The sequence below is a fragment of the Silurus meridionalis genome, chromosome 3 (genome assembly GCF_014805685.1).
Source record: "Silurus meridionalis isolate SWU-2019-XX chromosome 3, ASM1480568v1, whole genome shotgun sequence".
NCBI classification, from domain to species: Eukaryota; Metazoa; Chordata; class Actinopteri; order Siluriformes; family Siluridae; genus Silurus; species Silurus meridionalis.
The window spans coordinates 23,178,721-23,191,269 of record NC_060886.1 but is presented as its reverse complement, the minus strand read 5'-3'; the positions used below and the strand labels follow the sequence as shown (position 1 = coordinate 23,191,269).

General features: G+C 41.4%; 1 protein-coding gene across 4 annotated transcripts in view; it reads left to right on the top strand.

Moving 5' to 3' along the window:
- hdac4 (histone deacetylase 4) overlaps positions 1 to 12,549 on the top strand; it is a 165,824-nt gene that overhangs the window by 58,477 nt on the left and 94,798 nt on the right. For all 4 annotated transcript variants that reach the window (XM_046839337.1, XM_046839320.1, XM_046839328.1 and 1 more), the window contains exon 3: positions 8,432 to 8,500. In XM_046839337.1, coding sequence (XP_046695293.1) covers positions 8,432 to 8,500 — 69 coding nt within the window. The remainder of the gene's footprint in view (positions 1 to 8,431; positions 8,501 to 12,549) is intronic.

Here is a 12,549-nt window from a genome sequence, read left to right as displayed (position 1 = left end):
CATCTGCCTCTTTTAAACCAACTACCTGCATGTCTTTCCTTACCTCCCTTTCCCTTCCACTCTTGCAGATACCCTTCAATCACATATCACTTCTGCCACTCTTCTCCACCCACTCCACCCTGCCTGCACTCTTTTCTTCACTTCTCTAACACACTGTCCATTACTTTGCACTGTTGACCCCAGGTACTTCAAATTCTCCACCTTCTCCACCTCTTCTTCCTGCAACCGCACCACTCCACTGCCCTCCCTCTCATTCACACACATGTATTCTGTCTTACTCCTACTGACTTTTATTCCTACAGCGTGTACCTCCATCTTTCCAGGCTCTTTTCAACCTGCTCCCTACTCTCGCCACAAACAAGACTCCTGTCTGACCTCCTCCGTCAACCTGTCCATAACCACTGCAAACAGAAAAGGGCTCAGAGCTGATCCTTGATGCAGCCCAACCTCCACCTTGTACCAGTCTGTCGTTCCTACTGCACGGTAGTTCCCCTGTAGTTACTGCAGGTCTGCACATCTCCCTTATTCTTAAAGATCGATACCAGCACACTCCTTCTCCATTCCTCGGCATCCTCTCACCTTCCAAAATCTTGTTGAACAGCCCGGTTAAAAACTACACTGCCATCTCTCTTAAACATCTCTATGCTTCTACCTGTATGTCATCTGGTCCTACCGACTTTCCACTCTTAATCCTCTTAATCACTGCTCTCACTTCCTCTGTACTTCTTCCTATCCACTTCCTGCTTCACCATCTCCATACCATCCAACCTTTTCTCTCTATTTTCCTCTTTTATCAGCTTCTCAAAATACTCCCTCCAGTAGCCCAATTTCCACCGGTATGCTGTTGGCTAACGATACCGGTGGCGGTCGTTGGTAACCCGGGATATGACAAATCTGGTATGAAATTCAGGTTCATGATCCACATATTTGATTTGGCACATTTTACGCTGGATCCCCTTTCGAAAGCAACCCTCCCCATTTATCCTGGCTTGGGACCGGCACTAAGAGTGCACTGGCTTGTGCAACCTTAACGGCTGGGTTGACGATCCAGGAGACTGAAGGACGCAAATGAAAGGGCCACCAGCTTGTCAGTTTTCGGCATTTCCTGTTTCTTCTCTACCAGAGATATAGACGATTAGTCTTGCTTTCCTGTCTAACAGCTCTGATGTCATTTCCCACGTCCTCTGGGATGTGTGCGGCCGAAATGGCGCAGAATCGCATGTTTTTGGAAAAGGAGCTTTGGGTGGCTGATAAAGTCTCCGACTTCAAAGCTTCAACCGCACTGTAAACATGTTCCGGTTCACTGCCATCACGAACAGCTATTTTTATGAACGCACCAAAACAACTGGATTGTTGCCTGTGTGTGTCGTTAAAGGTGACTGTAGGGCTTTGTGGTGACTGATTTGAACGATTTGTAATTAATCTCCTGTTTCTCTTTGTGCCGACCTTTGGGCCCCACGTCCAAGTCTTTATTCCTAGCATTTCTTTAACATAACCAACCTGTCCATCCTTCTGTTTTAGTGTCGGATCGTAAGGACAAATAGGTAATGTGTTGTTCACTCATGCGCGTGTGTGTGTTGTGTATTTATTTCTCAGATTCCATATTCAGTTTCAGTGCAGTTTGTTAAACCTAGTGTACGTCGCTGCACACAGATTGCATCCAGAGAAGGAACTCTGGCTTGTGCATACAATTAACCCTGACAGAATGCTGTCTTCAGTAAAGTACACAAAGCTGGCTGCCCTAAGCACTTTACTCTTGCGAGCACTGAGCACTAAGACACACACACTTCTGGTTGTCACGGCCTACACTTTTCTCACAAATGCAGCTCACGGCATTTTTAATGCTCACTCACGCCACTCCGCTCGTTGCTCTTAACAGCAGTGCAAACAGAGCTGAACAAAACATTCCATAATACTATTGCCCCAAATTGTTATTATGTATTGACGAGTATCAAGAAACGTGTGCCCGGTCTGAAATCACCGCTTCAATTCCTCCCTATATCTAAACTTTATTAGATTTTTTTTCAATTTCTGCACCAGTGCTTTAATTGCTAAAGTTGAAGCTGGATGGGTATTTGGCTAGTTCAGGTAGCAATTTCACTTAATTGTCACGGCAACTGAGAGCTTGTTTTGTCTTTGTTTTTTTTGTGATTTTTATTTAATAACTAGTAGATCACATAAATTCTGCAGAAACGCACCAGTCTGATTTGCAGCAAGTACCATTTGAGGTGAACTGCAGGATTTTGGTTTTGTAGAGTTGCTCAAGAATAATTGGATCATCTTGACCGTTTTTCTTTCTTTCTTTCTTTTTTTAAATTGGAGTCGTCTTTCACAATCCATCATGCGTCATTTTGTCTGCTTCTAAACATATCAAGAAGTCCTAAAAATATCAAAAGCGCCTTGACGGAGCTGACTGTAATTGCACAATGATGGGTGACGGTGTATTCACCTGTGCGCTCAGTAACTGCGTACTACATGTTGATTGTTTGGGATTGGCTGTGAATGTGTTCCAGTGTGTAACCGTGGTTCTGATGCCACACAGACAGAAGGACTTCTCCTTATCCAGCCCATCAGGCTCTGGTGTCATCTTTCTGCCATCTGCCACCGGCTGCCCGTCTGCCCGGCTCCCATCTCAGTGACACACACACACACAGACACACACACACACACACACACACACACACACACACACACACAAAACACAGTTGAGTCCTCTGGTGTATTTATTCATCAGCATTCTATTTTTTAAAGGGTGTGTTGCAGCTCTAATGAAAAACAGCGTGATTTTATTTCCATAAACACACCAAAACACGTGCTGAAGATCAGCTCTGATAACGTCGCAGCAATTCTTCGGAAAACGCATCAGGACTGATTTAGTTTATGGGTGTATGTAGAATCAGATAGGAGGGGGATCTCGCATGTGGACAGTGTAGATTTGAATTTTTTTGTCTGCTGTCTATAGTTTCATGTCTGCAAGGTTGGAAAAGCAAATTTGTTACTTAAATACGGTCTTGTGGGAAATCCCGGATGTTGTTTCTATAAAAGAATGGGCTGCCAGAGATCCACTGGAGAATGGCTGATTGTTTGCTAAGTGAGTGTGGAACCTGTTAGAGACTCGGGGTAGTGGGTGTGGGTGGTGGGGGTTTAATCATTTGCATTAAATATCACTTTCACATTCCATGAGAAATGTGCATGTTGCCCCCCCCATTTCATTCTTAAATGTTCTGATTCTGTAGCATTTATTTACCTTTAATAAAATATGTATGAAACGACATTTTGTACTCGGTAGTTGACGTGTCAGATTTGAGCGAGTTTGACAAATTGTGACGCCTAGACGACTGGGTCAGAGCAGCTCCAGAACTGCAGCTCTTGTGGGATGTTCCCAGTCTGCAGCGGTCAGTATCTGTCAGAGGTGCTCCATGGAAGGAACAGTAGTGCATCGGCGACAGGGTCCTGGGCGGCCGTGGGCTCATTGATGCACGTGGGGAGAGAAGGCTGGCCTGTGTGGTCCGATCAAACAGACGAGCTTCTGTAGCTCAAACTGCTGAAGAAGTTCATGCTGTTGATGCTCAGGACTGTTTTGACGGCCAAAGGAGGACAAACACAATCTTAGGCATGTGGTCATAATGTTTGACTAACAGTGTATGCATTTATGTCATTTGGTATACGTCCATATCCAGAGCTACTTACGGTTATCTCATGTATACAACTGAGGAGTTGAAGATGTGTAGGGGTCCTATGCTTAAGGGCCCAGCAGTGGCATCTTTATCTTGAGTAGGCTAAGAAGGTAAGTACTGGCCTCCCAAATTCTTAATAGATATTCATGTTTTTTTTTGAGTTTGAGTTTTTTCACCAGAAATGCAGTACCACAGACTACAAAGTCTGTATATCTAAAGTGGCTCCAGTGTAACGCTGCTTCTGTATGATCACTGAACATTGTTTTTTTACTGATATTATAGTTGCAGGCTTTCACTGAGTGATGCATGACGGATCTTCTGGCATGGTGGGCTAATTAAAATGCTATTATGGTTCGAGGAGTCTTCATCCAGAAATAGATCAAGGAGTGAGACAAGCCTGAGAACAAGGCCCTGCTCCACAAACCTAACTAACCAGCTTCCATCGTGCACCCCCCCCATCTGCTCTTCTTTTCATTTCTCCCTCTGTCAGAGCAAAATTAGGCCTGCCTGTGGAGCATGGAGGCATCTTTCTTTAGTAACCCATTCCACTGGGGTGGGGGTTGCTCACTTTTGAATTTTTCATTCCTCTTGTGTTCCGTCATGTATTAATCATGCCTGCAGTCTGGCTTTGCTGGAAAAAGGCAGAAAGAGAAACGGAAAGTAGTTGTGCCTCTAGTCGTGCCGCTTTATACTTTGAGCTGACTCTTCCTGTGATGCACGACTCTACTTGTGCCTTTAGTGGTTCCAACAGGGTTCCTTAATCCAGGAACTTTCTTGTGGTTCTCCTGCATTTTCTCCATTGGGATTCCTCTTTTGTGCTGGTTCTCCTGCATTTTCTCCACTGGGATTCCTCTTTTGCTGGGGTTCTTCATTATCTCCACTGGGATTCCTCTTTTGCTGGGTTTGTCCATTATCTCCACTGGGATTCCCCTTTTGCTGGGTTTGTCCATTATCTCCACTGGGATTCCTCTTTTGCTGGGGTTCTTCATTATCTTCACTGGGATTCCTCTTTTGCTGGGGTTCTTCATTATCTTCACTGGGATTCCACTTTTGCTGGGGTTCTTTAATATCTCCACTGGGATTCCACTTTTGCTGGGGTTCTTCATTGTCTCCTCTGGGATTCCTCTTTTGCTGGGGTTCTTCATTATCTTCACTGGGATTCCACTTTTGCTGGGGTTCTTCATTGTCTCCTCTGGGATTTCTCTTTTGCTGGGATTCTTCGTTATCTTGTTACTTGTATCCCTCTTTTGAACACCTCATTACAATCTGTTATTAAGGAAGATTGTTATACCAGAGCATTGTTGAATTCTCAGTTCTGATTGGCCAGTCAGTGTTGATTTAACTTTTTATAATATCAGTTCTGACAGTAGTGCTGGCTATAGGAGTGATGGGTTTATCTTGATTGATCCACTCTTGAACTTGATAAATTTTATGCTGACATCTTACACAAGGACCTGTATTGTGGACTGTAATAAACAGATGAGAAAGTGCTGTTATTTGACAACAGTTTGATGACATTTTGATGAGGTGTACTGCATTGGGCTGCATCACATTGATCCTTGTTTATTTTAGAAGCACACCCCAAAGCTTCTTATTTCTTTGCTAGATAGCAGGTGTGTGCATGACCACTTGGTGTCTTCTTTTCTATGGTTGTACACTAATAAAATCATCATGGGGTTCTGTAGATTGCAGAGCTGCAGCTATCGATTATTGTAGTGATCGAGTATTCTACCGATTATTCGATTAGTCGAGTAATCAGATTAAAATTCCTCTTTTTTTTTTTTTTTTTAAAGATCAATACTAAATATACAAGAGGAAAAAAGGAATCATTAAACACGTAATTTGTTTTCTTTTTTGAAAAATTTACATTTCATTGCTGAAATTGCATACAAGAATATATGTGAAAACTAAACCCATTTAGTGCATTTAATTGCCATATTACATTAAAATGCAAACATAAAAATACAAAATAAAGAAATAAACGCACTGTACAGTGTTTTCTTAGTTTTATTTTGAAATGATCCCAAACTTCGGAAACTTTATTGTTATTTTCTTTGGCCTGAATCTACGGAAGCCTGTCTCTGACCTTTTTCCCCCCTCGCAATTCTGACTTTTTTTCTTGTAAACATCCAAAATTTCTGGTGCATCCACCGGTAACCATGTTGTGGGCCTGAAGTTTGAAGCCGTTGGTGTATGAACGAGGCTCCTCTGCTCATCTGTCTCGTTTCGTCTCCGCCGGAGCTGATTGTTGGACAGGGTTCTCTCCAGGGATCGGAGGCTCAGTTTGATACCATGCGATTCTATTGATTGTAGCCCATTTCATTTTCACTGTATAAAGCTTTCTGGCTCTACAGAGGGGGTCACGCTGCACGACTGGCTTAAAGAAAAATGGCGGAGACGGGCTTCCATATGAATCTTCTCCTCACCCCCGCTGTTTACTCATTCTGCAGCGTGTGTTCCCCTGTCCAGAGCTCTCCAGAGTTTAGCGGGCGGTGCGTCAGTAATAATGGTCCGTGGGGAAACACGGTGCTCTGTGTGTAGTTAAATGGACTAGGCAAAGTTTTTTTTTGTACTCGAGTTCTGTTCCAGAGGATTGTACAAAATAATTTGTCATGCATTATTTTGTTAGAATAATAAGACATTTTATTCTGTACATAAAATATAAGTGTCTATCATGTGCAATATGCAAATGCAGGCTCTCACTACCAGTAAACCGTTCGAAGTGGGGAGTGTGTAGTGTTAGAGGCATTTCTAATTTGCATATTCATGGAATTTGTTTTGTGGTTTTTTCTTCTCCTTCACAAGGACATGTGTGGGTGCTTGTTCTGCCCTGCTTTGTGGAACTGCCATGTCAAACCATGTATGAATGGATATAGAGGCAAAAAAAAAAATGGTTTGGAACCAGTTTCGTTTTCACTCGTGTGACTAGAAGCCAGATGTGTCTGTAAGGTTTAGCAGCTCAGACCACTTGGAGGTTTGAGCTTGAGCGATGAAGCGCCCTTTTATTTATTTATTTTTTATTTACTAAATGAATCATTTTGCTTTAATGCTTCTGGGTCTCCTTTACAACCCAATGCTCAATACACAATATGGACCAAAGTATTGGGTTCTTCCCCAAACCATTCCAGAAAGTCGAAATGACACAATCATGCAGGAGCATTAAAGTTTTCCCTTCACTTGAACCAGGTTCCAGCGTGACGATGCTCCTGTGCACGACATTAGCTCCATGAAGATATGGTTTCGAAGGTTGGAGTGGAAGATCTTGAGTGGCCTGCTATAGAGCTCTGACCTCAACCCTTTTAAGATCTTTGGGATGAATGTGAACTCTGACTGCACCCCAGATCTCTTCACCCTACATCAGTACCTGCCTTTACTAAACACCCGTGTGGCTCAATGAGCACAAATCTCCACACAAATTTATCATCAGATGTCCACAAACTTCTGTCCGTATCGTTTATATCCAGGATTACATGAAGGAACTGAATACATGAATGGCCATGTTTTTTCCCAACATGTGGAGGTGAACCAATTGTGTAGGAGACTCAGGGTGGAAGGTATTTCCTCCTTCTCAGAGCTTCTGCCTGTAGAGCCGCCTCTGTGGCCCTGTGCCTGGAACGGCTGCCGACTGGAGAACGAGCACTTTTGCCCTCTTACAACCTGCTGATGTTCTAGATGCGCACATACCCCCCACTCTGTGTGAACTATAATTGATGCTCCTTTCAGGCTTTCTGCTGAAGTCAAACACCTGCCTGGCTTTGGAAAGCTTCTGCTCCAGGCTCCGATCTCTCAGCGTGTAGGTGTGAGGGGCAGCCACATCACTGTGTCAGGGTTCCTACCTATTTGTTTGTTTATTTATTTATTTCGAGTTGCTCACACTATTGTGAAAGCAGTGTTTGAAGAGTGGGGTTGTGTTTCTATGCTTGTATGGGTTCTTTCCCCCCCCCATCTGTTTGCTCCAGTTCTGATTGGTGCTGATTCAGCATGACTCTGAGCGGTTCACGGTGCCAGACAAATCAGACTTCGATTCTACGATGCTGATATTTCTGTAGTTGGCATATGCGAGTTTAGTGTTGAGTTTCCATTGTCTCTCAGTGCTTTCTAACAAGAAAAGCTGGAATTTGTTTTGATCATCTTTTGTTTGCGTGTTTCTCATTATCATGACCAAATGAATTAAAAGTAAAGAGAGAGAGCATGAAGTTATAGCTGTTATAATGTCAGTGAAAAACACAACTCGAAATAAATAGTGTGTGTGTGTGTGTGTGTGTGTGTGTGTGTGTGTATATATAAATATATACACACCATCGTTTGGTGATTTTTAGTTTTCATTATTCAGATTGGAAAATTGTGACTCGAGCCCAAATAGAAATAATCCACCTGACGAAGGCGTTCATTCTTTTGTTTAGGTTGTTTGTTTGTTTATTGTTTATTCATTTGTATTCTTGCATGGATATTGACTATCAGGACTCTTAGCGAGAGCTCTATATTTGTTCACGTGCATGTTGGTATTCCCCTGTGTGTTATAGTATTAGTGTTGTGAACAAAAATGCTCATTCTTTTTCAAACAGGCTATTTTTTTTTTTCTTTTCTCCTCCATAATGCCGTTTCTCTCACTTATTATTTACCCCGGCTTTTTCTTCTTTCAAGTGTATGTGTCTTTAATGCCCTCCCTGGGTGTTTCTCCTGGTGTGATGCTTCACACAGCTGTACTCTGGTTGATCCTTTCTGAACGCACGCCTTCTCTCTGTCTCCTGCAGATAGCTTCCCCAGTAAAGAGCAGCCTCTGGAGCTTCTCAAGCCGTCCGGACTCAACCACATTCCCTCAGGTAGGACCTTTTTTTTCCTTTTTTTTTTCTTTTCAAAACGTGTGTTCTTATGCATGTTATCGGAGTTCGATTCAGATTGGTGTGTCCTAAATTCTAATGTCTTATCGATTTCTATATTGTGCTGTTTATATTCATGGAGATACAAAACTATGCTGTTGGACATGGTTCAGGTTTCTATCATTTGTTCAAATTTAATGAATAAAAAAAAAGAAAGGAAAAAGGATTTTGGCAGCACACGTTAAATGCTCTGCAGCAGCTGGAGAAAATTCTTTGTTTTTATATTGATGATTATGATGATACTGATCATTTTGATTATTGTTATTATTTTTTATTCAAAACAAGCAACAAAGGCTGCCGACAATTTGACATGAACTGCTTTTTTTCCACTCTCTGCTGGAGAATACTGGGTGTTACTGGCTTGCCACACAAAAGTGCTTGGTCCTAAAGGTTTTTTATTTCTTTTTTCTCTCTTTCCTACTCTCTCACCTGCACATTGTGCTTGGATGAGCAGGGAGCAACATACTGGTAGCTTCCGTTATGAGGAAATGAGTACATGAGTGCTATGTTGTAATAGTGTCATAATGTAATAATCCTTCCTTCACACATTATGGCACATACTGTAATATATATATTTGTGTGTGTGTGAGATGTATATATGTAGGTATATATAGGGTATTGAATGGGTTTGGTATGGGTTTAGAATGGCTAAAGACTGGGTTCAATATAAGTTTGGACTGAGTTAAAATGGGTTTATTTGGGGTTTTTTTTGGGGGGGGTAGTATGGGTTTTAATATGGCTTTATTATGCATTTGTTTATAGTTTAGAATGAGTTTAGTATGGGTGTAGTTTGGGTTTAGTATGGGTTGTGTATAGTTTGGTATGGGTTTAAGTATGGGTTTGTGTATGGGTTTAGTATAGGTTTGTGTATAGTTTAGTATGGATTTAGAATGGGTTTGTGTATAGTTTAGTATGGGTTTGTGTATAGTTTAGTATGGGTTTGTGTATAGTTTAGTATGGGTTTAGAATGGGTTTGTGTATAGTTTAGTATGGGTTTGTGTATAGTTTAGTATGGATTTAGAATGGGTTTGTATAGTTTAGTATGGATTTAGAATGGGTTTGTGTATAGTTTAGTATGGATTTAGGATGGGTTTGTGTATAGTTTAGTATGGATTTAGAATGGGTTTGTGTATAGTTTAGTATGGGTTTAGAATGGGTTTGTGTATAGTTTAGTATGGGTTTAGTATGGGTTTGTGTATAGTTTAGTATGGGTTTGTGTATAGTTTAGTATGGGTTTAGAATGGGTTTGTGTATAGTTTAGTATGGGTTTAGAATGGGTTTGTGTATAGTTTAGTATGGGTTTGTGTATAGTTTAGTATGGGTTTAGAATGGGTTTGTGTATAGTTTAGTATGGCCTGTGTATAGTTTAGTATGGGTTTGTGCATAGTTTAGTATCTGTTTAGAATGGGTTTAGAATGGGTTAGTGTATAGTTTAGTATGGGTTGTGTATAGTTTAGCATGGATTTAGAATGGGTTTGTGCATAGTTTAGTATGGGTTTGTATAGTTTAGTATGGCCTGTGCATAGTTTAGTATGGATTTAGTATGGGTTTGTGTATAGTTTACTATGGGTTTAGTATGGGTTTGTGCATAGTTTAGCATGGATTTAGAATGGGTTTGTGCATAGTTTAGTATGGATTTAGAATGGGTTGTGTATAGTTTAGTATGGGTTTAGTATGGCCTGTGCATAGTTTAGTATGGATTTAGAATGGGTTTGTGCATAGTTTAGTATGGGTTTGTGTATAGTTTAGTATGGTTTTAGAATGGGTTTGTGTATAGTTTAGTATGGATTTAGAATGGGTTTGTGTATAGTTTAGTATGGGTTTGTGCATAGTTTAGTATGGATTTAGAATGGGTTTGTGTATAGTTTAGAATGGATTTAGAATGGGTTTGTATAGTTTAGTATGGGTTTGTGTATAGTTTAGTATGGGTTTAGAATGGGTTTGTGTATAGTTTATTATGGGTTTGTGTATAGTTTAGTATGGGTTTAGTATGGGTTTAGAATGGTTTAGTATGGGTTTGTGTATAGTTTAGTATGCTTGTGTATAGTTTAGTATGGGTTCAGAATGCTTTAGTACGGGTTTAGTATGGATTTAGTACAGGTTTAGAATGGGTGTAGTTTGGGTTTAGTATGGGTTTATTATGGGTTTGTGTATAGATTAGTATGGGTTTAGAATGGTTTAGTATGGGTTTAGAATGGTTTATTATGGGTTTAGTATAGGTTTATTATGGGTTTAGTATGGGTGTAGTATGGGTTTATTATGGGTTTGTGTATAGTTTAGCATGGGTTTAGAATGGTTTAGTATGGATGTAGTATGGGTTTATTACGGGTTTGTGTATAGTTCACAATGGGTTTAGAATGGTTTAGTATTGGTGTAGTATGAATGTAGTATGGGTTTATTATGGGTTTGTGTATAGTTCAGAATGGGTTTTGGGCGTGCCCTGAACTGCATTTTCTTTAGACCATGACAGACTCACAAGTAGGAAACAGATGGTGCTGAAGGGTGATTTTGGCTGTGTGATCTCCTCGCCTGGAGGCAAGCCCGCTACCAGCGGCCCCTTTATGTCTCCTTCCATTCCCTCCATTTCCTCTGTCTCTGTCTCCCTGTCTGTCTCCACTGTTTGTGCTCCGTTTCTCTGGTTCCTCACTCGGCCAAATCATGCAGAGCTCGTTCATGCTCTTGTCCCTCAGCAGTAATCAGAACATTCAATACCACAGCACAATATCAAACCACCGTATCCAGCGTCATCTATTATTCATTCTGGTTGAAGCATGTAGCCATTTGATATCAATCTCAATAGGCTAGTCTTTACTGATTGTGAAAATAGTGTCCAGTACAGTGTAGTGCTGTGTGCATGTGTGTGTGTGTGCGTGTTAAGGATACTTGTAAGTGGCTTATGTGAGGCACTTCTGTTGAGTACAGCAATAAAGCATCTCTCTCTCTCTCTCTCTCTCTCTCTCTCTCTCTCTCTCTCTCTCTGTGAGTGCTGATGTCATTGGGCTATACTTGGCTTGCTGTATGTCTTATTAATCAAAGGCAGGTTTATCCCGGCTCCCTCGGTTTGTTAATGTGCGTTTGAATGCAAGTTTACTGTACATATTTGGGTACACTCGGGTTCATTTAAACGTGTGTGTGTGTTTTGTTTTCCTATTGTCTCTCCCAGTAAATCATCTGACCACTCGCAGGTACTACTAGGATCCCTTACACAATGCACGTCATACATATGAGCGACTCGCTGAAGACCGGGGCGTGACTACCATTTCTGTGCTGTCATTGTGTGGGGGGCGCCATTAAATATTCACAAGATCACTTGGCATAACGCTGAGCGAGGTGAGCCGCTCTACTGTTACCAAAACAAACACAACCCCCTAAACAATGGAGAGACCACGCCAGTGGTGATCAGCGAGGATAAAAGGTACGACAGTGTGACGGACTTGTTTGTGGGGTGAAATAACACCATGTGAAATAGACTTGGAATTTCAGTGCTAAAAGCGCATGCTATCACTGTAAATATTTCAGGAGCGATACTAATGAAACCACTGCAGAAGTCTCTGCGTGCCGGTTCCCATGGAGTAATGTAGACACACAATAGTGCATCATTACAGGACCTGAACATGACTGCTGTTGTGATGATGGCTATAGTTTCTACACTTACTCAGTCATGCCAGGTTGAATGCTGCGAGTCTGCCTCAGCAGCTGTGAGCCTCGTATCAAGAGAAAGAGTTCACAAATACAATCCCTCAGACACGATCTTTAATTGCCGATTTCGGTCAAGAGTTTCGAACCTTTGACAGAACTATTAAATGCCATTTTTTTATTTTCTTTGTATTGTTCGGTCCGGTCAGAAAACCTGCGTGTGATTCGACAGCCAAGAGCAGTCGAAAAAAAAAATACAAATGCTGTGAGCCAAGTTTGCTCAGTGGTAATAGTTGTTGGGTTTCTTTTCTGCCTTAAATACAGCTTGCACTGAGCCACAAAACAAACACACACAC